This window comes from Cheilinus undulatus, linkage group 13 (genome assembly GCF_018320785.1).
Source record: "Cheilinus undulatus linkage group 13, ASM1832078v1, whole genome shotgun sequence".
NCBI lineage: Eukaryota > Metazoa > Chordata > Actinopteri > Labriformes > Labridae > Cheilinus > Cheilinus undulatus.
Window position 1 is genome coordinate 10,554,905 of NC_054877.1, and position 25,864 is coordinate 10,580,768.

Consider the following 25,864-nt stretch of genomic DNA (forward strand, 5'->3'; position numbering starts at 1 on the left):
CTCTATCAACACAATGCTGTTGATTGAATAAAGATGACTTTGGTGCTCTATTTATCAGGTTACTCTTCCATTTGTAGGAGGACCAGCTAAGCTAAGCCAGCTGATACACCAAAACACAAAATATGATTGGTATCAGCATCAGTTACTCATAGGTGGTAAGCTACAACAGCTTTATCAGGGCACCCCTCCTCCTCAGCTTTATTTAAAGCACATGCTTCTGTGTGATAAATGTGCCACAGGAATAAACTAAACATGTACCTCCAAAGGGAAGGTGTTGGTATTTATTCCAAAGAAGTCAAGAGTTTGGGACACTTCATTATCTCATCAAACCGTTAACGCCAACGACTAAAAGCACAGAAATTAATCAGGAATTTTGCAGTTAAAGTGTAGCTTCAGTCACATGAGGTTTAAACAGGCAGATGTAAGATTTTACAGCCTGTTTTCCCAGAGGCAGAAAGAAATCAAGCTGTCATCAAACTTTTTGGAGCTGCTGGCACTGAGACGGCAGCTGTCAGGGGGGAAAAGCAATCCAGGCCATCTCTGAAATGACCCGCTCCATCTAGGAGCCATTTGAGGCCTGATATACCAACTGTGAAAATAAGCGTGCAACACACCCACCAGGGTCCGACCAGGGGAAGAGGCTCATCACTGTAACAAGGCCACACACACTCACACCGGTCGGACCACCACCCACTGCTGCCTGTGACGACATCAGTAAAAAGCATCGAAAAAACAAGACAACTGCTACTGTCAGCCCTCTACACACATGGCCAGCAAACCAGAGCAGGTGTGTGTTTTGGTGTGTGTGTGGACAGATCTAACAGGATACGGTTGAATCAACAGTTCTGCTCTCTGCTCAGAGCTGTGATTCACAGAGACCCCTGCATGCAGTCTGTCTTCAAAACCAAACAAAGAATTAAAGAGAGCGGAAGAGCAGAGAGGAGAGAGATGTGCTTCAGAATCAGGGCTGGGCTCCATTAGGGGCTGTGGGGGAGTTAGACATTTATTTTGACTGCACTAAGATAAACATATTAAAGGGCTGTTTCACTCGAAACATTAACAGCACTTTCCAGCTGCCTTTAAAGTGTCTAACACTGCAGAAACTCTTATCTTTATGCTGATATTTTACAATTTTGCTGCCATTATGAAGCTTAAAATGCAGCTTTACAAAGCGTTTGAAAAGAAATTTGAAGACATGTGCCCAGGCTGCACTAGACTGTTTACTTTCTACCCTTTAAAATAGTCTACACACCCAGCATCAGCTATCAGAGAATTTAAACATCCTCTTGAATCATGATTTATCTTCGAACCTATTGAGTTCAAAGGGGTATAATCTTTTTCATATCCAAAAAATCTATTTCAAAAGTGATATGGTGATGAATTAATGCATGAAAACATTGCATGCAACATCATATTGACAGTCTAGATTGCATAAATATGTTGGCAGCATTAAAAAGGGCAACATTTTCATGCAATATAGACAGCATGCAAAAATTGGGTCATATTTTTTTGCAAATTGAGAGTGACAAAGATCTAAAATTGGGTGTGTAGGACTTTCATTTTTGTTGCCTTGATATCAAAACAGATAGTAATATCATTTGATTGTTTTTAGTATCATGTCAGAGTTTAAAATTCTGGCAAACCTAGTTGAAAAAACAACTGAAAAAACACCAAATGAAGAAAAAACTATTGGGTGAATCTGACACAAGTTCAGTCTGCAAAAACTTTAAAAGCTGATAACCTTTTCACATTCGCATCACCCCCAAATATGATGATTTGCATTGTATAAGGTGTGCATTAGCACTGTTATATCTATGAAAATTTTATAAATAAAACCAAGTCAGTCAGACCAAGACACTCAACAATGTCATGTCTGGTTTTACAGATTTGTCACATATCAGGCAGCTTTTACAGACATGTAATAGCAGGTATTATAATGCCACATATAGCAGAATTTAATCTTTGAAATGATATTAGTAAAAATCAAATTATATTAATATGAGTTTCAATACCTTGGCATAAATAATGCAAGACCCAGGCAATCCATATTGGGTAATTTCTTGTCTTAACTTATCAAAGTCTAAAGATAAAGTCCTGCAGACTATCTTAATAGCACAAAATGTCAAAAGAGTTGCCATTTTTGTGCTGTGTGCGAAAGTTTGCCAGCATTTTTTGATGGATTAAATCCCCACAACCCCTCCTTAGAAAACACACGTACTTGTTTATAAAATATTAGTACTTTTCTATATATCTTCAGAATAATAAAGATCGTACAAAGATTTACATACTAAGTAAGACCTCACCTACGACCATATCTTTGAAAAAAAGCAACAAAACAAACAAAATTACATGCATAGGTCAACTAGAATGTCTTTTACTTGGTCTAATTCCAGATAAGAAGGTTGGATTTAGTCTCTAATAAAATTTGAAGCTTTTGTTAGATACCCCCCAGGCCAAAAACTGCACAAACCGTTCATTTTAAAACTCTTGACTGACCAGAAGGTTGTTGTCTCTTTCACAGTCAGCAGGGCTGTCATGATACAAGAATCTTAAACTGTGAAAAAAGGCAACAAATGACAAAAAAATATTACCTATTTGCCTATTAGGATTTCTTTCCCCATGCACGGTCACTTCAGGGTCCTGTCATAAAAATAGAAGGGATTGCAAATGTTTAAAACACAGTACTGAAAGTATTAGAAAAGTACTGAAATAATAAACATTTTGTCTATCCTGTCAGTAAACTGGAGAATGTAAAGGACTCTTCGAAGCTATATTCTGTTTTTGGTGAGCTGTTTGCTGACCATTATGTCAGGCAGGCTGACAGTACAGATATCAATCATGTTTTGATTAAAACTAAAGGAAAACATAAGCTTATGTGAGTGGTTTCTAGCCTCTCTAATGTGACAACCTGAGCCTGAGTTTCTTTAAGTTCAGATGGTCTCCAGTTAGTAACTTTTCTCTCTTATCTGACATGTAATTACTTTCAAATAAAGAGCAGCAACTTGGCTGGTTTTGGATCAAAAATACAGTGATATAATGTACCAAATTCAACTATTACACTGGTGCTCTTAATCTGTTTTAATACAAGTCCCCAAAAATCCTTTACAAGGTTACTACAACTGCTCTTTGTTAGTATCTTTCCAATGTAACATTAAATTTCCTTTTACACTAACTCTCTAAAAGTTTATGTTATGTTTATGTGGTGTTATCACTATAACAATAAACCTGGAAACAGTTAATAGCTCCACTGGGACACTTTCTATTGCTCTAATAAGAATTTATAGCAGTGTAGTTTTCTTTTCCTCAGCCAAATTTCATTTCCACACTAAAATAAAGTTAGGCTGCCGTGCTAACAGTGGATAAAAGTTAGAGATGCTTGATTTTAGATGTTTGCTGATATCTGATATTCTGATATGTCCAAACCCATTTTTACAGATAATATAAAACATGGCTCTGCTCCACAAACATGCTTTGCCTTATTAGGTGGAGCACCATTCTACAACCATACATTCTCCTGATATGTGCGGCTTATATATCCAATGTAAATATTGGCAGAAACTGTAAATCTGCGGATACTGTATTTTCATTTAAAGTGACAATTTAGCGACACTGATGGTGACATTGATGCCAATGTTTTTGTCCCTTCTTTTGGTGTAAGTCTTCTACTAGCCAACTCTTGTGTTTATCCATGAAAACACATCAGAGTATGTGAAACAAATGAAACTGATTCTGGTGCAAGGTCAATAAGATACCAGAATTAAACTGATCCAACACAACAGATGAACACAGACCTCTAATACCTGTTTATGCCACTTTATTTTCACAGGACCAATGGTTATCAACAGGGTTGATCTCAGCAGTTGCAGACGTTCAACCGATGCATCTGTGTATCCTCAACTTTTTAAGTTATTTTGCCCAAAGAGAGATTTATCTTGGACAAAAGAATGCGACTAGTAACTTGTACAAGGAATTAAGTATGAGGCCCATAAAACTGTGGATCCCTCATTAATGCCTGTTGGATCTTTGTAAATAATGTATCTGATTATAGTCAAGACAAGCGGTTCTCAAATGGTGTGGCAAGACACACTAGCGTGCCTTGTCGCAAGTCTAGGTGTGCCGTGGGAATTTGTACCATACGTCATTACTACAATTTTATGGCAAGTACTGTAACCAGGCCTGCCAACAGATCTTGCTGGACCCCTGAAAAACCCCAGAGAATGGGACCTTCCCAGGTAGGATTTATTGATGATATTAGTGTGTGTTGGATCAGTAGCATTGGTGCTAGCCTCCTGGCTAACAGTTATCTCATTAAGAGCTGAAAAGCATGGCAAGCTATCAATGGGTTGAAATTGGTGTTGAAATTATTAATTCATGCTATTTTTAACCAAGTTAACCCATTTTTCGAACCCATTTTTGCCAATTATTATAACTACTTTTGAGCCATTTTTGGCCCTTTTTGCCTTATGTAACCCATTTTTGCTACTTTTTGGCCACTTTCAACCAATTCATGCCACCTTTTTGCCCATTTTTGACTTTGTTTGACCTCTTTTTTGCCCAATTTTGCCCTTGTGGACCCATTTCTACCACCTTTTACAACATTTAATCTTTTTAGGCCACTTGTAACTAATTTTGCCACTATTTCGCCACTTTCAAGTTTTTGCCAATTTTGAACCCAATGTTTGGCCCTCTTTTTTTTCCCTACCAATATTCGTCCATTTCGTACTTTGTTTTGCCATTTTTTGTCCAATTTTTGCCATGTTTATCCATCACTTTTAACCCAGTTTTGCCATCTCCATGATCCCAAAGTTGGCTGGGCCCCAGAAAGCTCTCCCCTTTATAGGCCACCTTGGCTGTAACCTTATTTAAAAAGCCTATTTTGTACTGATTTAAATGTGGTGTGCCTTGAGATTCTGGCTTAATCTTAGGTGTGCCTTGGGCAGAAAAAGTTTGAAAACCACTGGTCTAAACCAGCGATTTTGGTGCCTTATCTATGACCTGCTGTATAAATTACTTGACTGTAAATTAAAAAACCCAGTAGGTTCATCGCTTAATATAAATAAGGAAACCATAGTATGTTGCAAAACCTCACAGCTTCACATTTAACAGTGCTTTAAGTTTAAGGCCATTTAGACACATTTTAGCATGGGAAGAGATAACATGTATCAGGTGTCAATAATCTGTGGCATTTTACTGACTTTTTGTTAAAGTCAAGATAAAATAAGTCATTTTTTTCTTGTCTTCAACATTCACAGTCACCCTATCATTGGTTGTTTACGTACATGTGTGGCCAGAAAAGTCTTCACAGGGTGCTGGATTTATCTTCATTGTTATCTCTAGGGTGTTACATTACAATTCTTCAAACTCTTTGGATCTTTATTGACTTCATGTCCTGCTATCATCAGAACAACCCAATCAAAGCCATTTAAAGATACACAGTTGTATTTACAGTAGTTTGTATGGCTATTTTCATTTCCACAGAAAAATTAAAGCTTGCGATCCTAGTAGAGGGTTTCAAACACCGACTGAAGCTAGGGAAACCATGGCCTGTTGCTTCAGAAGCAAAATCAGTCCGTTTCACTCTAAATGTTAGTATTTAAACAGTGCCACTGCATAAAGCCATTTAGGCACATTTTATCGTTGCTCTGGTGGATGAGGTAACATGTATCAGGAGTCAAGCTGCATCAATAATTCAACAATATAACACTCAAACACAAAGGGCTACCAACAGGCTAACTTACTGTGAGCATTCAGGTCGAATATAAAAGAGTTGTGCGACCTACAAAATAAAAAAGGAGGGTGTTGTAGTACAACAGGACAATGGGAGACTCCCAGGCCCCACCGCTCGCGTCCTGATGCCAAATTATCCCACAGTTCTCTCCCTTTCTTCCTCCTTCCCTTTTCCAAACGGGACGCCCTCACAGTAAATGAATGGACGCACAAAATCCCAGCAGTCCTTCAGCAAAGAGAAAATTCAAAAATCCTCCGGCCTACATTCAAACTGGACGCGTTATTCCCTCCATGCGCATCTCTCTTCGGCTCATTGCCACCCTCCATAAACATTTCTAAAGACCATTCCCTTCCTCCCACGTTTGAAATCGACCCACAGAGCTACGTGGCCTCGGTGAGAACAACAATAGAGCCGATGAGGGTCCTAAACTTCCCTGCGGTTTTGAAAAAGGCGACCATCGCGTCCTGGAGACTATTGTTTGTGGAAATCGGAGATCTCCGGCGCCACAAATCCTCCCTTTCCTCTGTCCATAGCGCACATGCAAACACATCACAGCCAGCACAATTTCAGCACATTTTACACACAAAAATACTACTTACTTATTCCAGATAGTCCATTCAGGTATTTTCTCACTTTCCACTTTCTTTCCACTCAGCCGTAGCACCGTGCGCCCCGCCTCCAGCTCCACTTTGGCCCCTCCTCTGGTTCTCCCCCACAGAGGGGGGACGGGGCCTGAGAAACGCTGTGGTTCAGCCCTATGCTGTCTGTGGGTTCAGCCACGGATCATTTATCACTGCTGTGATGTTTCTCTGTGTGTACAGGACAGGATAATGTCACAAAGTAAGTGGTTCCATTTCCCGTAAACTAAAGCGTCAGTTGATGGAGAAAAAAAAGCTTCAAAACCCCATCATCAAAAGACTTTAAACACACTTTTTGTTGTGGATCATAAAGAAACGTTCATGAGTCAGACCAGAAATATTTAAACATAACTTCTCCACACACCAATGAAAGATTCTGGTCAACAAAGTATATCATAGCTTACCTTTTCATTTTAGACAAGTTTAAGGCCTCAGCTTTGTAATGTAATGTATACTGGCATATTTAGTCCTCCCCATTCTTTCTATTTGCCATGATTTATTTAATGTGTATTCTTCTGTTTCTCTATCATTGCTTTGATAAATGACTCTTCTTTTGTAATGGTCCTGCATCCACTCAGACATAAAGTTTCCCATTTAGCCTCAGTAGCAGGGACGTGCACAGACATTTTGAGGGGCAGGGGCTCAAGTGAGAAAAAGGACATTTCTCTTTATAAAAATGTTCACACAAAGTGAAATACATTATCCCACCTCTAACTTAACCAATCACCAGTTTATTTCAATACCTTCACATTAAGTTGATGGATACTCTACAGATTTCTACAAAATAAATCGATCACACAACGTCCTCTTTAGTATTCACTGGGTTTATCACAAGAGGAAGCAAGAACAAAATAAGCTATGACACCATGTGCATGCTGTCTATGCAACTCTTTTCTAGGAAATATTTAGAATAACTGGCTGTAGCTGCTAGGGAGAGGGACGTGGTGAAGTAGGAGTTTTCAAGAAAAGAAAAAAATGCACTAATAATTTGTTTATTTTTGCACAAGATAATATATTATTTGAATTATTTTGGTTTGATTAAAATAAAAAAGTACTTCAAAATAAACAATCTTGACAGTGAACTGAAAAAAGACTGCTTTCTTGCAATGATTCGTTGCAACAATAGGGCTCAGTGCATCTGCACTCCTCTACTGCTCACTGTATTTAACAAGAAAAAAAACAGAAGAAGTACTGAAAAAAAACTCTGAAAATATTATTGACGAAAAGGAAATGGCATTGTGCTGCAGACATAATTAAAATGTAAAGTAGCTGAGTTTCTATAGCCAAGCATCAGAATACAGAATTTCATTGTACTAACAATGCATTATTATTATCATTATCATCATTATTACTATCATTATTAATATTATCTCTATTATGCCCTCTCCAAACGAGCACACACTAACTGATGGTGACATGATCGTAGTTTCAGTGCATCTTTCACATCTGGAGGAGGTCTGCATGTCTGGTATCAAATATCTAGTAGAATGAATAGTTGTTAGATGAGGAGCCTTCAGTTGAATTGATCCAGTAGCTGTTTCAGACAGGACTCTATGGGTTAAAACATTGTGTTTTCATGTTCTGGTCAATTTAGAGATTTAATTCTATTTTGAATCCATGTATTCTTTCACTCTAAAAGAAAGAAAACTTCCAAAAATACAAATTTAGTCGTGTTTTACTTTGACTGCCCTCTGTCTGTTTGTATCTGTAGATTTACCCTCAGTTCCCCACACAAGCTCCTCTACATATTAAAACATTTCAGGTAAAATACTGTCTGTAATTAACTGGGGAAGTTTGATGGTGATCTGTTTTAGTTCATTTTTTTAATCCTATTCACCTCCACTGCCTCGTCAAATATATGCAAATTAGCGCAATTGAATTAAATAGCGCACAATTTGGATATCAATACCACGATTTTGCTGACGGATTTTTACATACACCTAACTGCAGTCTTTCCCCTTCAGTAGAACATTAGTCTGTATGATAAAGTGACTTAGCTAACGCAAACTCATTAGGCTGCATCAGCTACTGACTCCTACGTGTGCTCTAGCAGCATACACGTTAACTACAGGCTACTTGGTCTTGTCTTTTGTACACTCGAGTCCTCTGTTATTTATCACTCACCTCCAAACAAGAGTAGGAACAGCAGCAGGCTGTGATGGGAGAGCTAGTCTGCTGCTGCTGTCTGTTAGGGTTTGCAGAAAAAAGGAAAATCCTGTGAACGGCAGTTGTGTGGATGAAAATGCCTTGTTGATGTCAGTGGAGAATGGGCAGACTGGTTCCAGATGATAAAAAGGCAAGAGTAACTCAAAGAACCACTAGTAACAACCGAGCTATGCAGAATATCATCTCTGGATGCACAACATGTGGAAGCAGAAGCAGATTGGCCACAGCAGAAGAGCACAGCGGATACCACTCCTGTCAGCTAAGAGCAGGAAACTGAGGCTACAGTTTGAAGGGGCTCACCAAAATTGTCCAACATTGGGACTGGAAGAATGTTGCCTGGTCTGATGAGTCTTGGTTTCAGCTGCAACATTCAGACAGTGGGGTCAGGATTTGACGTAAACATGAAAACATGAGGCCACCCTGCCTTGTATCAACAGTTCAGGCTGGCGGTGGTGTAATGGTGTGTGGGAAATTTTCTTGCCACACTTTAGTACTGAGTATGGTTTAAATGCCACAGCCTACCTGAGTATTGTTGCTAACCATTTCCATCCCTTTATGACCTCAGTGTACCTTCTGATGACTACTTCCAGCAGGATAATGCACCATGTCACAAAGCTCAAACCATCTCAAACTGGTTTCTTGAACATGACAGTGAGTGTGCTGAAATGCAAATAGTGATGCTTCAAGTGCTAAACACAAGATTGAAATCAATTTGAGCTACTTTTCGGTGCTATGATCATAGTATATTTACTGGTTAAGTTAAATGTTCTCCTTGTTTTTTGAATGCATCTTTAATGGCTATAGACTAATGGATGTGGATTTAGGAAAGAAACACAGCCAATAGCTCTTATTTCTTACAAAGCACTAAAAATACATACAATTGTCAAAGATTTCAACAACAATAGTTCTGCTTTTTATGTGTTAAGGGTGGATTTTGTCCTTTATTTATTTAGGTTTAAAAATGATCGATATTTTGAATATATTTGAGGGCTGCACTGAGTGAAAAGGTCTGACCTATAGCTCTCCTGCATATCCTTTCCTACTTTGCTATCTTTAAAAACAAAAGCTAAAAATAAATCTTTAAACCTGTGAGCTGTTAGTGGAGGGACTTTGAAATTTCAATAGCAAATCAAGGCAAACTGGAAAAGAAGCCATGTTTATTTCCTCATGAAGGCATCACAATTGGTCATTGATTCCAGCCATTAAATGAACACTCATCAACAAAAAGAGAGAAAATCTTCTTGTGTTGCCACAATTTTCAGAAGTTATGGTTAAAAGAAACCTTGTCAAAAAGGTACGAACCAAAAGGAGTGCACAGCCTGAGTACCAGCGCAGTTATTGCGGAACAAAAGATTGTCCAACTGGATTTTTTGGCAGCTGATCGATATGCAGTGAAGTGTTTGTCAGCTGCGCCAGACTGCAGGGAGATTCTTCATCTTCTTCTCCATACAGTTATCACAATATGTGAAATTCTGGTGGCTCTACAACTACATCCTGTAGTTTTATGTGTACTGGGACTGAAGGATATAAATATCTAGGCTGTTGTCATCTTCCCAGGACCTACCATTCATCAAAATACCTCTCCCTACAGTTTGAAAAATAGTTAAAATTTAAATGTTATGACTTGTTGACCGACTCAAAAAAGTGGTTTCTTATCATTAGAACCAATTGATAAGTTAACTACACTGACAGAGAAGACAGCTACAGTATTGCACATAGCATTGCAATCCTCACGCACACACACTCTTAAATTTAATGTCACACAGTCGATTTCTCACACACTCGTTCACATTGACATATTCAGAATCACTCACGCTCAAATAATGCTCCATGTTTAGTGCCTATCCCATGACACAGTAAACAAAACATTCTTGGACAATAAAAGGGAAAAAATAATAAAAGAAATATGAACATCTTTTCCACTAGCAGGGCCTGCTGGTGCCTGACCAGTGTTTTCTGACCCTGATGAGTCCAGATCCATTCAGGCCAATCCAGTCCGGTCCAGTCCAGTCCTCATGTCACGTCTCACCTGAGTGAGTCCACAAACATGGAGTCGTGGTCTTTAAAAAGTAAACCCCTCTCTCTGCTGATGCTGTGTCTGACCTTTCTGTGTACCTACTCGTGTTGTGATTTTAAAGAAAAGGGGCCGGTCCATGTCTGTTTGGGATAGAAGTAGTAGTTGTAGTAAAAGTAGTAGTAGTGGTCGTAGGCCTGTGTTCTCTCTGCATGGATCAGTAGGTGGCGTTCGTGGGTTCCCTCCCCGAGCTGAAGAGCATGTCGGCCTTCGAGCTGACAATGTACGTGATGAGTAGGGATGATATCAACACGCCGACACCCACACCCAGCGTCAACATCTGGATAAGATAAATCAAAACAATTTTTAAAATAATCATACATACTTTTAGGTGTTGCATTAATCATTTATAATCAGATAAACATCTCCAGCTCTTAATTGGAAAGTGATAATCTGTGGTACAATTTTTATCACCTTAAGTAAGTAAATCATATTTATGTAGAACCTTTCAAGAGCAAAGTGCTTAACAAAAACAGAATAATAGGATAGAAAACGGAAAACAAAAAGAGGCACTGAATACAGACAAATAATAATATGCAGATAAAATCGAAGGTTGACAAGTAAATTTGGCAATTAAAGCCTTTTGTCAACATGTGGGAAAGGACTTTATTAATATGAGTTGTAATCACTGATTTCTGATGACACAGTTTCCTTTTTTATTTATTTTTTTTCAGAGGGATAGTTTTTGCCAAAAGAGCCATAACTAGTTAGAAAAGAGCTGCATGCAGCTTGAGAGCTGCGATTTGAGCATCACTGTTCTACATAATACTATCAACCTCAAAACCCAAAGTAGTAGTTTAAGCTCACAAACCCCCCATTTAAAGCAAGTATGCCAGTGATAAACACTGTTAAATTAGAAATGATGGCAAACGTTGAGATGGAAGTGTCTGTACTAAATTTACATTAATGTTGGTTAAATGTCAAACACAGCTTACCTCCAGTTCATGACTGGCCACCAGGAATATGCGTCCTTTGATGGTCTTCCACCTGGACTCTGTCCAGGTTGAATAATCTTTGGAGGTGTACTCTCCTAGCTCGAAGGCTGGAGACAACGCTTTGGAGAGACGGACCGTGGAGCGGATGCAGAAACCCTCCCTATCTGTGCTGTTGGGAGGCGCTGAACCTTGAACCCACATGTAGGTGTACATCTGAGGGTGGAGGGGAAAATAAAATGCACGAGTTATGTGTCAAAGGCATGCCGATGTTGCAGTTCAGTATAATTCAAATGTATATTTTTCCATATTTATCCATTATAGAGTATATTGTAATGATTATACATGTTGAAATAATCAAATATAGATCAAATAATTCTCAAGATGTAGTCAAGGACTTTCCTTTGGCTCTGTTTATTTTTAAATGGACAAGAATGAAGGAAAGTAAACCATTGCCATACACTACAACATTTACAGCTTGAGCCAATTTGCAATGCCAATCCCTAACATGGCTCCAACGGCCTGAAACTTTAACACACAGCTCCTTTTTTTCTGTCTTTTGTCTCACATGAATTCCAAAACAAATTTTCAGTAAATTCACAAAAATAAGACTTCAGTGGATCTTACGTGTCTGCTCTCAGTGTCGTCCTTGTCCTCTTTCTGGTCCTGACAGTTCTCCTTAGTGATGTTTGGCGTGCTTCCTGTTAAATTAGCGAGCAGGTACTGCACCAGAAGAGTCGGCTCACTGGACTGCTGGTGGACGCCGACATAGAAGTTTGTTGGCCTGTCAGCTATTAGACAGAAGACGGGACAGATTCAGTTGTTAAGTCTGGAAATATTTATGCTCTTCTGATTCCTCTAATGTGTTCTTATTTCTGTTCTTTAAAACCAAAGCAAAAAAGAAAAACACAGTATGATGGGACTGTTAATCATTCTCCTGCATCTTCACAGAAAAACATAATCAATGTAAATACTTTCAATAACAATCATTAGCCTTAATGTTATGACTAGAATGAGCGCAGTTAATATAAAAGGGATGAACACTACGTCCTAACTTACCAAGATGACTTATGAGGTCAGGAGGGAGAATCTGTTGGAACCAGGAGTTATTTGATCGGACAAGAAAACCGTACAACATCCCAGTCACCTGAGGATGACAAAACAGAAAGGGACAGTCACGTCTGCTTCAGTTTAAAGCAAAAGATGAAGTGTGAAAATATATCAAATGATTTTAAAAATCCTTTAAATGAAGAGAAGATAACCTTTTTTTCCCTAAAAGTCAAATACACTGAAAAGACAATAAAGGAATTAAGAATTTACACAAATAACTTTTTGAGTGACAGCTTAACATCTACAGAACCTGCAATTTAATAATTTCTACAACAAATATAGGATATTTCTTTGGTAAATTCCGATGGACAATACATATAATAGACTGTCTTTGCAAGAATGTAAAAGCCTGTTTGAAAAACCAAAAAAGACTGCATTCTGCCCAATTTTATTTTTAATTGGTTAAAATATCTGGAGAGATTTTCTATTAATTGCTTCTCTTATTTGCTCATTTATCTTTATTTCTTATTGATATAAATTACTTCAGTACATACTGCTGACAAATTCTACATATTTCTTCCTTTGTCTTCACGCTTAAGTCTTATATCTGATGCATATATTCTTTGTTCAAGCAACTGTAAAGCCCTGATGTACTTCCAGGTAAAGACACAGTAGTTCTGATTTTGAACTGGCTAGTAATACTGCAGCAAGTTCATGATGAAATAATTAGTTTAAAAACAACAAAAACATTCACTTCTAAAAAAGCTAATTTTGTGGTATCAAAGATCTACAAGTAGTCTAGTCACATGGTCACAAAGTTGTGCAGAGTGAACAGAAGAAAATCAAAAAAAAGCATTTTTTCAGGCGGAGGCGCAGGGCTTATATATTTTTGATAATAGTCAAAAGTCAGAAACAATCAGGAATATTAGATTTAATCCTTTGGTCTTACTATTTGAGGGTCTGCTTTAATGCTGCTGAGCTGCGATTCCGTTCCCCCTGCCTGCACGTAGAGAGCCTGAGCCACCATGGTGGCCACATCAGTCAGAGCCTGAAAGACACATAGAGATAAAACACAGAACATCTTATTAGGACACTTGAACAATTCACATTAGTATATACTATATTAGCAACATATAGATGGGTGAAATAAAACAAGTTTCTTTAAACAAAAAGAAGTTAATGCAGAAAATATCTGATTAGAATGAAGACAACAGTTAGAAGATAAACTATCTGCTACTCATGTCCCTCACACAAAGAACGACAACTTAAAGCCCATCAGTGGCACTGACAGCCATTATACAGGGTGCTTCTTACTCCTCTTGTTATATGGCTTGGGTCTTTGGTGTGAGTCTGTTCCTTGAGTCTTAGTCCCGCCCACCAGAGACTCATGGAGAGACCGAGGAATCGATGCGGAAGACTGAAGCCATAAGACCGATGATTATTACATGTTTTTATGTATTCTTACCTGTTTTATGTGGCTTGTATGTTTCTTATACTCCCCATATTTTTGCACACTGAATCGCCCTTACTGGGGATAAATAAAGTTCTTGATTGATTAACGGTTTATGGGACGTCCTTCCTTCTGCAGCCTCACTTGAAGCAACATCAGCTTATGATGACGGTGCCGTTAATTAATTTGTTTTTAGGATGAAAATTACATGTAGAGGATAGAAGAACACGAGGCCTGAAACTATTTGATTAGATGCAGAAGAGTTCACAATCAAACCAGAGCAAAGAAGAAAACTTTCAATCATCTGAAATGCAGTATCAAATATACTGACCAACACTTTGACTTAAAGTGTTAGTTCACTGCCTTTTTTCCATGAGAAAGATGAGACTAAGACCAGATAAAAATAGATTTTTGAAGATTAAAACTCATGAAAAGTGAGTTTCGTTTTTGTTAATGAGACTAAAACAAGACCAAAATGTTGGCGCTGGACAGTTGGACATTAAAAATCTATTGATTTCCATGGCTCATTTGAGGTATATCATATTTCTATCAGTACATTTAAAATCAGTTAAGGTATTGCTAGTGCATTAATATGAGTTTTTTACAATTTGGCTGATTAAAGTAGTTCAAAGAATAAACGCTGAGACTAGATATAAAGGACTAATTTTAAGGACTTTTATTGACTAAAACCAGATCAAATGTTTTCGAGATTTCGTCAACTAAAGCTAGGCTTAAAATAGAAAGGCTAAAAAGGATTAAAATGTGACTAAAAGTCATTTCCATCTGAAGACTGAGACTAAATTTTAAAAATCTGTCAAAATTAACATAGCTGAACTCATGTAAAAAATCTCATCAGTCTGAGTGTAGAGAGTGCAGAGGTAGTAGTGGCCTGGTGTTGCAAAATCAATTGAAAAAACTTGCATTTATCGATATTTGTGATTTACAGACTTACCCTGGCTGTCTCAGTCACAAACTCCAGCTGCTCCTCTGCGGTCAGGTTTTGAGGGTAAGAGATGTTCAGGTATTCTGCGTTATCGTACATACTCTCATAGAACCTGCAGACAGAGAAACAGACAAAATAAGAGGAATAAAAGAGCAACCGAGATTATACTCCGTTAAAGATATAAAGTGTTTTACAGAGAGAAAAACTTACCTGCTGGTGAAGGCAGACTGGTGATCTTCAATGACAATGCCAGGGATTGGCCGTGCTCGCAGGAAACGCTGGAAGGATGAGGGAGGGAGTGGCTGGGAGAAACCCGGTTCTTCTGCTGTGATTCCCACACCTCCAGCAGCCGACTTCAAGTTATTGATGAGCTTAGTCACCTTGAAGAGAAAATCAGAGACATTAGAAATATTAGAAATACAGGTGAAAATGCCAAACTTTACAGACTGTTAACTCAATATGCATCTCTGTTCAGTTTGTCCTTTATGTTAAAAACTGATCATAGAGGATGGCCTAACATTCTTCTTTTTAAATTTATTTGGTAAAAATGAATCACAAATTTATTTCATAAGGCAGGTGAATTGGAGGGCAATGTGTCCAACAAAAACTTGGTGAAGTAATCAGTCTTTTATGCATGAATTCAAAACCAAACCTTTCAAAACTTCATCCATATGATTATAGTGTTTAATTCCGATTGTGATGTGGCCAGTATGAGAAAAGAAGGAGTGCTTTATTGTTTGCAAGGCTCTCAGTATAGTTGAATTTCAAACTTCAATATGATACAGGTAAAAATCAAAGCTGTTGATACCATCAATACCTTTGCAACAAAAACAGCAGTCACAGGCTACAAACACTAAGCATTCCTTTTATTTCATTACAAAAAATGAAAGACAACTTATGTGCACTGTCTAAATTGCATAAATAGCTTGTCATTGCTCCAGCACTGAAATGTTGCTGCTGTGTTTTTGCATATTAGACAGTGGTGTATCTCCTGTGACAGTGTTTGGTTAAAAACATGACTGAAGATCTCTAGTTTATGCAAAGTTTTTGCAACTTTTAATTGCCTTGATGATTAAAAAATGGTCTGAGAATATATGGTAATCAAGCATTAAAAATGTTGTGATTATCAATTTTACATAAACACAAACCTCTTCATTGACACTACTGTTCTTCCTTGAAACAGGATCAGAGTGAAGCCAAAGCCTGGAGTCTGCACGGAGTCCAACCTGTGATCAAAATGTGCAGCATACTCATTTATCAAACACAAATATATAAATAAACATAATACTTTTTCTAGGCCAACTTTTCCACACAATTGCAATGTTAAAGGTTTAAGGTACAATATTTTTTGGCTTAGAAGAGTAACACAGAATTATCGGTTTCATGTGAAAACTTTACAATCAACAACATCATATCGCTATAGGAACATGTGAGTTTCAGACCTTAGTATTTTTATCAAACAAACCTAAGCAAAGGCATTCTCTTAACTTTTGTGAAGATGTGCTTTCATTTATATCATCTGGCATTTGTCCAAAACGATGGAACATACAGATCAGAAGAGGCATTTATGATATTTTTCTACTGTTTTGTTTTTTTAAAAAGTGTCTTTAATCAACCTTGAAAGTATGTATTCTGTATGTGTTGATAAATAAAAAGCAAAAAAAGGATTTCTGAATAGTTCACACACCTGTCCAATCTCCAGTACTGAGTGGACATTGTCCAGGTCCACTGTGAACTGCTTGTTCTGCATGTCATACACCATCCTCGAACTGCCAATGTAGTCAAAGGTTTCCTGGAAGCCAAGGGACAAAAACTGGATGAGTAATGACAGTATGATCTAAGAATGGCACACACAATAGTGTTTAGAACACTGACCCCCTGAAAGAAGGTGTAGAAGATGGTGCGGTTTGGCTGGGCTTCCTGAATGGCGTTTCGCAGGGCATGAGCAGCAGCAAGCAGAGTGACGAACCCAGAGACGCCGCTCTCTGCTCCTGGAGCGATGTCAAAGAAGAAAGACCGGCTGTCCAACTGAGGGGAGGAGAGGAAAGGAAATGAGATCCATCAAGGATGTATCACATCTGGTAAAAGTAGTTCAGATCTACTCAACATGGCCTCACATTATGACATTATGACATTATGTCCTGTGCTTTAGTTTTCATACAGTAAAACACATTTTTATATTTTCACAATCAATAGACACGTTTTGCAGTTTTGGGCTTCTTCTGGGAGAATAAAAGTTAAACCATCATCTTGTGTGATGATTTCAGACGCATTCAGCAAAGTCCACAACATGCAGTTTCTGCGCAGCTGTGTTGGTCTTTAAGTTCAGTCTACCTCTGCTAGCGTTACATGGTAATTGAGCTCTCAGCCTGTTGTGATGATCATCGTGAAGTTGTCCAACACGGTTTGCAAGCTGCTCTGTCACTTCTGTTGGTCACTTGTTGCCTGGAGTCTTTTTTAATCAACGAAGCGCCCACCGTGTCTATATCCTTATTGGTATACCTCTTTTTGTCTTTACATGTGCATGTATGGCCCTATAAAGGGAACAAGAAGGTTAAAAGTTGCGGTAACCCCTGACGGGAATTTTTAGATTCCATAAGGAGGCATGTAAACTGTGAGAATGGGCTGCATCTGGGGTTGAGACAGAGCATGTCTAAGCATTTTATCCTGGTATATTGATTGCACCACTATATACAGTAGGTCGAAGCCAACTTTGGATGAAAAACTCAGTATTAAAGGGCATCTAATACACCAGATTTCATAGTACCTCTGTTTTAGAAGACACATATTCTTTTGGCTTTGTCTTTAAATTTGGTGTCATATTATGGCTTTTGTTGAGGTCTATTTAGGTGTTTTTGCATTAGCTGAATCTCATGTATTAGTCATTTTTTTAAATCATTTTGTCATGTTTTGACACTTGTCTTTGTCAATTCTTAAAAACTTCATCCATTGCTTTCTGTTGGTTTTGGCTATTTTTCAAGTTAAGCTCGACACAGACATTTTTAAATTGCGACATCATTTCACTCTAGTTTATAGTGTTATTATTGAACTTTTAAACGTTTCTTTTTGCTTAAATTTCTTTTAATCTAATTGCTGTTTAAGGTTGTATTACATTTGGGAAGCTGTCGTTTTAAATGTGTAATTTTAATAACGCTTTAAACTTTACTATAGCTCATTATTTTTGTTTTTAAAATAGTTGCCTCTGTAAAGCCTTTTGAGCAGCATGTTCATATGAAAGGCACTGTATAAATAATGTGTTATAATAGTGTTTGTATCCAGTTACAAAGAGTGGGAAAGCAGGTAAACAGTGCCAGTAACACAGACTGTAAACTGTGACTTTAGCATTACATGACACAGTGTATTACATTACATGTGACTTGTGCTTTGTCTGGCCTCATCTTTCATACTGTGAATCTTTTCAAGTGAGATCATCTTAGATACTGACTACAAGAGACTTTGCTGAAATGTGAAATGTGCCTGTAAATCATGGCCAACTTTTAAATTGCAGTCATATTTGTAATCACGCTTACATTTAGCACAAAGAGGATTCTTCTCTGTTACTCACCCTGGCTGCTGCTATGACCACACTCTCCCCCATCTTGTGGCCCTTGACTGAGTTGTTGAGAGGCTTGGTGGAAGCCCAAACATTATAGTCACCCAGGGGATCACAAACCATCTCTGGAAGAAGACAAAACAAAAAAGCCATGAGAATATTAGAAATAAGCTAGAAACTGCATTACCACTGTTTTCTGAGATATAAAAAGATTTCTAGGCTGCTTGTATCTTTGGAAGTCAAGTTTAAAGTCTATTATGTACTAACAAATATAATCTAATAATCTGAGAAATGGTCATACAACTTACTGTAAGATACATACAGCAAAATTTTCTGGAAAAAATTAAGAAAATGTACAGCATCTGTTTCAAAGACCCACAGGAACTTTGTTTTCTTCCCGTCAGATTTGTATGAATTAGAAAATGTGCCTAATGCAACTCACACACCTTGAAAAGTAAGAGCTAAAGTTAGCACTTCTGTGTTTGTTTTTCATGTTGAGTAAATACCTGGGCTGATGCTAAAGTTGATGTCGTTCCTCCTCATGCAGGTGGCCGTGTCGGTGACTGCAGACATGTGGGAGTAGAGCTGCATGGCACACAGTGGGTACTGAGGAGAGCTGCCATTCACAAGACGGTTGTGATCCTGGTAACACTGCAATAATGACAAACATGTATGAAACCTCTTTGTGTCTGAGTGGTTTTAAGGGCAGAAACCACAAAAACATGACTGTTTTTAGTGACTCTCAAAAGAGTTTTCAATCCTCAGTGCAGGTGAGAACATAAAAATGGGTCGGTAGCTCCTGCTCAGGGGAACACTGGAAGGTTTTGGCACAGAAATACTCATAACTATCATGTCTAGGAGTGCATTTATCATTTGGCACAGGAGCTGCTCTGACACTGTCAAACCTGAAACTGTCAGTTTACATAAATGTTCCCTGGTCTACCCAGCCTACTTAAATCAGACCACTTGGTGGAATTGCAGCTGAAGTGACAATAGCACTCAATACTCAAAAGGAAACCTTCGGTATAATATGATTAATAAGCCAACAGTAAAAACAAGGCTGATAAAAGCCAGACAGGAAAAAAGATACACCACCAAACAATAAAAATATGCTTTAACATCTTTCAGACAACACCCACCGTTGCAAAAAAAAACAAAAAACAAAACACCTGAGAGTGATATAAACAGTTGAAACAGAAATATTCAACATTATTCATGATTTGAAACTTAGAGTCAATCTAAATTAAAAGTAGAAGATCCTGTTGACCTCTGTGGCTCTGTAGTGTTAGCTCTATTCAGTTTCAATATGAATCCTGCAGAGAAAGAACCCTCAACACGTCCTTACTGCATCAGGATAGGTTTATATAACAAACCTGTAATATGATCTGTCTGTTTTTGTCACCTTAAATAGTTGAAGATGAGCTAATGATTTGTGGCTTCTTCTGACAAACGACATAATGTGCTCTGACATGTCTGCTTTAGAGATGAGACGCTGCAGAAACGGCTTCATTGGCATCGTTCCTTATTCAACCCACCACTGGTATGAGATCAAATCAGATTTTATTGCAACTGTAAAGATTTATCACCTAAGGTGACTGGGAAGCATTCAAACATGGCTGTCATAAAGTTGAAGAACGTAACTCTGAATCCATATAGTCATACAATGAAATAGGACAACAGACTTTACTATAACTGCTGGTCATTAACAGAGTCCATGCATCATAATAATGTTCGCAATTAGGTTTAATCTTCATAGAAGATTAACAGTGTGATTGTAAAAATGATATTATCATGATTTTAACCCACAGTAACAATAAAAACAAATTATTGGCTTCTAGAGCCTTTAAAAAGTAAGTTGAAAAACAGTTTGAAGTGGTCAAAAAAATCGAGACTTCCTTTGTTTGTCTGGTAAACTAACAGGAAAGAAAACTAAAGACACATATGGCCCTAAAGTATGCCACTGCACCCATGGTTTCTTGCGCTCTGTGCCTGCACTACACCCAGCTTCCTGGCTCTATGGTCATTCAACAGTCAATTAAACTGTTATCATCCAGAATGAATCTGACAGGTAAAATAATCATCACTTAGACCTGACAAATGACCTACATAACAGTAAATCTAACATTTTATGATTGCAAATCAACTTAGCAATGACCTAAGGCAAAAGTAGGCATTTTAGTTTCTTGTATGTCATGGCAACCTACATAAATTCAAACAGTGTCACCTACACAGACTAAATGTCCTCTTTTCATGGTGTCACATTACCTGCCGGATGACCTGAGTGTCATTGTCATCTTTCAGGGAGAAGATGGGGAAGTCATACTCCTCATAGGACAGTCCGTTTCCCAGAGGGTTCCACATCGTCACGTTACAGTGAGCCAGCGCTGGATCGTAGGTTTCTGTGTACACACCTGAGGGCAAAACATAGAGGATATGACACCGCCTGTAATGCTAAAACAGGCACTTAAATGTTCTTGGTGCATTAGCATGACATTAAAATAAGAGTCCCAATTCTTCAGCGTAAAGTCTAACAACTGGAAGCATGTTTTGCTGCTTGCAGCTGCTGCACATATCCCCTGCAGCATACACTGTTATGGCTTTCATACTAGGCATGTGTGTTGGACGTGTCACCCTGCAGTCACAGCCCTGTCATTCTCCAATAAACCTCCCAACAAATGAGAAAATTCATTCTGTAGCTGGTGGGTGTCAGGAAGAATTCCAAAAAAGGTGTTCTCTACAAACGGAGGATGTTTCACCAAAGAAATGCTAAACCGGGTTTTACTTGTAAAGCACAAACCGGAAGTGCACTCATACTGTGTTTATCTTTACTGTGACATGTGTAATGGTGTGGAGACAGAAAGCTTCACTAATTGTAGAAATTTAGAGAACAACTTCATCATACAGGCAAATTTTAGCTTGTGGCCTTCATCAGGGTTGTCAAGAATTAAAGTGCAAACATATAATACCAATGTGGATGTACATATGCGCATAGCAAGGTAAACATGCCTTTCCATTTATCATTTTCCCTTCTATTTTGGTTGATTACTACATGCTGCGTACAGAACAAATGAGCAAGACTTCAATATTCAAGATCCTCCACACGTAAGGCAAATACATAGTTACTACCTCTGTTACTACCTCTGTGAAGGCCAAACTTCACAGAGGCCTCTATATCACTGCTTTAAATGACACGCTGAATTTGGCTAGATTCATTCCTCTCTCTTGCACTTGTTTTATAAGATAAATGTTTTATTTTTAACGGGTATTGTATTGTTCTAAAAGATACTGAAGTTGTGGAAGCATCCCTCATTCTGACAACCTTCCCATGAGGTTCAGAATTTTAACACTATGACCTTTTACACCAAGGTAAAATATATTTTAACAGATAAAATGGAACTCATTAAACTTGTTTTGAATTTGCTGTATCTCACAAAAAGGAAAAAATAAGATAAAACATATGGAAATATTTAACAAGAGAAACCTGTGCTGTAGGTCAAACATGAAAATCTAGTGATATTTTAATGTAAAAAAAAAAAAAACACAGATCATAAAATCTGTATCAACCACAGTCTGTAATTACATAGAGCAGCTCACTAACCTGTGATTAATTTTTGTAACTGCTATAACTCTGAGGTACAAGTCTTCACAGGCAAACTTCACCCACCTGTGTTCTCATTGGGGCAGGAGGTGTGTGGTGAAAAGCCCTCAGGCGGGTTTGAGTTTGGCGCCACAACAGCAACGCCGGCCACCCTGCTGGAGCCGTTCTTCAGCTTCATCATGATGGACCTGAGGGGCAGACAGTCGGCACGGGGCAGAGGAAACGATATGGGTACAAATACAGGTCAGATAGGTGTACAATGTGGAGTGAGTTTCTTTCCTCAGGGTTAAAAACAGACAGGGTTTGCAAAAGTACAGGCAGCTTATGACTGAATGGGTTTTACTGCAATGTCTCTATAGCTTAAGTTCTCTATGCTTAGTAGAATTTTTTTATCTTGAAGTGAATAAATGCTAAGAATTAACTAGTCCCAAGTGACTAAACATTAGAGTTGTGAGAAATACATCTTTTAGTTTAAAAAAAATCAAATTTCAGAAGATAGCAAGACAGTAAGAATCAAAGCAGAGATATTTTCAGAATGGCTTGCATTAAGGTTGTTAAATTTAAGAATCTTCTGTAATTAACCTGCATGATGGAGACAACCAAAATCCTTTATTCACTAAAATCCACTCTAGTTACTCCAAATGCAGCATGAGATATGTCAACTGTACCTGGTGAAGAACGGGTACTCCAGGATAACCAGATAAGGTGGATTGGGACCAGAGCGTAGGACCCAGTCCAGGTTTTCCTCTGACTCGAGCACATGGAGCACACCAACATTACCTGATAAAGAGGCTAAAATCCAAACGAGATAATGCAATATCAGCATTTGTGACGTTAACATCCATCCATCCATCCATTCCTATACCGCTTATCCCGTTAGGGGTCGGGGGGGGGGGGGCTGCGGCCTATCCCAGCTGTCATTGGGAGAGAGAAGAGGTACACCCTGGACTGGTTGCCAGTCAATCACAGGGCTGAGATATAGAGACAGACCATCAGACACGCTCACACCTACGGCCAATTTAGAGTCACAATTAACCTAGTGAGCATGTTTTTTGGTGGTGAGAGGAGTAATGTTAACAGTGGTACAAAAATAAAAATGTCTCCTAGGATTCTCCTCCACTAAATGAAAGGTTTGATGATGGGTGTAGAGGTCTAGATGACGCAGCGTCTGTTAATTTTTTGCATGACTGTTGTTTTCCCCACATTCTAATAGGTTTAAATGAACATATATCCATCAGATATTGGAAATGAGTGTTCTTTAGTATTTCTAACTGTGTTAAAGTATATTTGTAACTTTCAAAGCATAAACTGCCTGGACTGCACATTCTTTTAAAAGGCTGTCTAAGTAACATTCATTGAAAGAACATGACCCTTGGAGACCATAAGGACACAGAAAATACAGTTAGATTTCTACCCCCCCTCCTTTTTAAAAAGAGTTTCAGGTGTGCTGCTCCCACAGCCTGGAATCTGCTACAGAAGACCTTCTGTCTTGAGGAAATGGCCTCTTAAAAAAAGAAATTAAAGGTAGACTAAAAGCTTTAGAGGACGATGCATTAGGTTGTAGATGTTGTGACTGATGACTTTCTGCTCTGTCACACAGAATATGTTTTTTTTCTGCGAATGGCGCTGCTATGTTTTTTAATGTCTGTTTCCATGTTAATATAAATATAAATGTTAGGGTATGGGATTCTAATCTCAATGAGGTTTTCTTGGTTTGTGACGGCCTCCTGCCTCTAGGGCCTGCTGTTGTGTTTTGTGTGTGTTGCCCTTGTACTGGTGTCTGTCTGTCTTCCCCTGCAGGTTGGTAAGTGAGGTTTGCCACACCTGGGTGGATCTGGCCAATCCACAAGGTGTATAAGGCTGGCAGTTAATCTTCACACTCTCTGCTTCACACTCTCTGCTCTACCCTGTGCTGCTGCTCTGATCCCCAGGGTAGCGATTCCTCATCACACTATGTTTTGGTTTAGTTATCTCCTTTGTTAGTTTAGTTAATATTTAATTCAGTTGTTAATCCCTTAATTCGTATTTTGTAATAAAATCATTTCATTTTCTTAGTTAAAATCGTACATCTGCTAGTTTTTGTCATGTCTTTGAGCTGGGTTGTGACAGGTTAAATAAATCTTAATAAAACAACTGACTCTGAGATATAAGCCATTTCTCTTATTACTTTAGTCTTTGTTTTATGCCAGCTTTTATATCTCTGCTCAACCACATTAATACAGATGTGCTTCAGCAACCACAGAAAGGTCTCAAATCACCTGTGCTTGGGACAACAACAACCCATCACTTTATTACTTTACTTACACTGGCATCCTATTTGATGTGTTGCATTAAGAAGTCGTACACATGGGACAGTGTAGTTGAGGTGCACATAAATCTTCTTTTCCACTGAATTACAGCTGACACCTGCAATAAGAAAACAAATCAAACAATGACACTTTGAGACCAACATGGCATGAGTGCAAAATTATACCAAGACAGCACAACACAGAAAGAAAAAAACAATCTCTGTCGTGATTATGGGTTTGTAATGGTTAGATAAGATGTGAACTTTCGTTTTGTCTCACTTGCCTTTTACAGCCCCTCCATCATCTTGCACCGAGTGAAACGGCTAAAGCTTACAGGTGTTTTGGTTTTACGAGCGACCGCGCTCACTGGTAACTTTCAGGATGTGGTAGTAGTTACAAAAAGATACCAAAGACACATTGCGGATTCCTCTTTTTGACTGCTTTATTGGGCACAAGTATGAGTACATATTGTGTCTGAGGACCAACTGAACAGTGAGACTTCCGTGATTACTCCAACTTTACAACATCAGTTGTTATAAACGAAAAACACAGTCAATGTAGGTCAAGAGTCCCCAGTTGACACGGCTGCTTTTTAACCGCTACACCGGTATGTGAAATTAACCGTTAAAACCGTAAAAACGCTATTTTGACAGACCACCTGTATGCCGAATACAGAACATGGGGGAAACTGTGGAGACTCCAAATAGCTGTGCTCCATGTTTCGTACATACGGTGATAATGACAAAAACGACAGTAGATAAAATATGAAATGTACTTTTGCTTGATACTGTGGGTTTTAATCCCTCGAGCTCTGGGCAGTGGAATCACGCGCAGTCACGCTGATGCTGACAAGTCAAGAGGGTAGACTTTCTCTGACTTGCTTCAGTAAAGTCTATAAAAAAGATATCTATAAGTCATGTAGAGTGTTGTTTCTGAACTTCTCGTTGACAGCTATCAGTCAAGAACGGCTTTAACGCCCGCTCCATTGTAAAACTTGTTTCTAAACACCGGCAGTTTAGAGTAAAGCCAACCAGGGCAGATTTTGCTAGCACTGATTAGCCTAGCATTCAGCTAGCTCCGAGCACAAAGAAGCCAATCAAGCTAACCGCCTTGAACTGAAACACACCCCACTGAGGAACAAATACGTGTACATGAAAGTTCAACGCTGTTTTGATACAACTTACCGATGAAAAAGGAACAAACTATCAAATTAACAATCCATTTGTTCGACAGCCGATCCATCTTCCTGGTTTGAAAAGCAGGAAAACACAACAGTAGGTGTTGACATGGAAAACGTCCGGGTTCCGATTTTTTGGTTCCGCTTCCCTGTGAGGAAACGGACCCAGTCAAAATGGCAGCGCTGGACATTTGCCGACGAAATATAAGTTTTTTAGTATTGCAATATATCCACGCGTTTTGAGATAAACATATACGTAATGTTTAT

At 38.4% G+C, this 25,864-nt stretch overlaps 2 protein-coding genes across 3 annotated transcripts in view; both read right to left on the reverse strand.

Annotated features, from left to right (window-relative positions):
* LOC121520786 (vang-like protein 2) overlaps positions 1 to 6,421 on the reverse strand; it is a 34,032-nt gene extending 27,611 nt beyond the window's left edge. The window contains exons 1-2 of one of the 2 annotated variants that reach the window (XM_041804404.1): positions 6,328 to 6,367; positions 2,592 to 2,640 (exon numbers count right to left, since the gene is read on the reverse strand). The gene's annotated coding sequence lies outside the window, so the exon portion shown is untranslated. Of the gene's footprint in view, positions 1 to 2,591; positions 2,641 to 6,327 lie in introns of both variants that reach the window. The other variant, XM_041804403.1, reaches the window with a different exon arrangement.
* Positions 6,422 to 9,672: 3,251 nt separating this feature from the next.
* Positions 9,673 to 25,713, reverse strand: ncstn (nicastrin). Its single transcript, XM_041804217.1, has 17 exons — positions 25,605 to 25,713; positions 24,437 to 24,538; positions 22,801 to 22,924; positions 22,199 to 22,320; positions 20,800 to 20,945; positions 19,041 to 19,185; positions 18,547 to 18,659; positions 16,857 to 17,009; positions 16,669 to 16,773; positions 16,130 to 16,207; positions 15,192 to 15,361; positions 14,991 to 15,093; positions 13,538 to 13,636; positions 12,598 to 12,685; positions 12,166 to 12,329; positions 11,542 to 11,754; positions 9,673 to 10,886 (listed from the first exon to the last, which is right to left on the reverse strand). Exons 1-17 carry the CDS (start codon positions 25,660 to 25,662, stop codon positions 10,764 to 10,766), a joined length of 2,106 nt encoding a protein of 701 aa, XP_041660151.1. The 5' UTR covers positions 25,663 to 25,713; the 3' UTR covers positions 9,673 to 10,763.
* Positions 25,714 to 25,864: the final 151 nt, after the last annotated feature.

What these genes read in the sequence shown, in the direction of transcription:
- ncstn (XM_041804217.1), bottom strand. Translation starts at nt 25,662, where the DNA reads ATGGATCGGCTGTCGAACAAATGGATTGTTAATTTGATAGTTTGTTCC. An exon ending in AGTTTGTTCCTTTTTCATCG is followed by an intron (nt 24,539 to 25,604) that starts GTAAGTTGTATC and finishes TTCTTATTGCAG; the next exon opens with GTGTCAGCTGTAATTCAGTG. An exon ending in CAGTACTGGAGATTGGACAG is followed by an intron (nt 16,208 to 16,668) that starts GTGTGTGAACTA and finishes TTTTGATCACAG; the next exon opens with GTTGGACTCCGTGCAGACTC.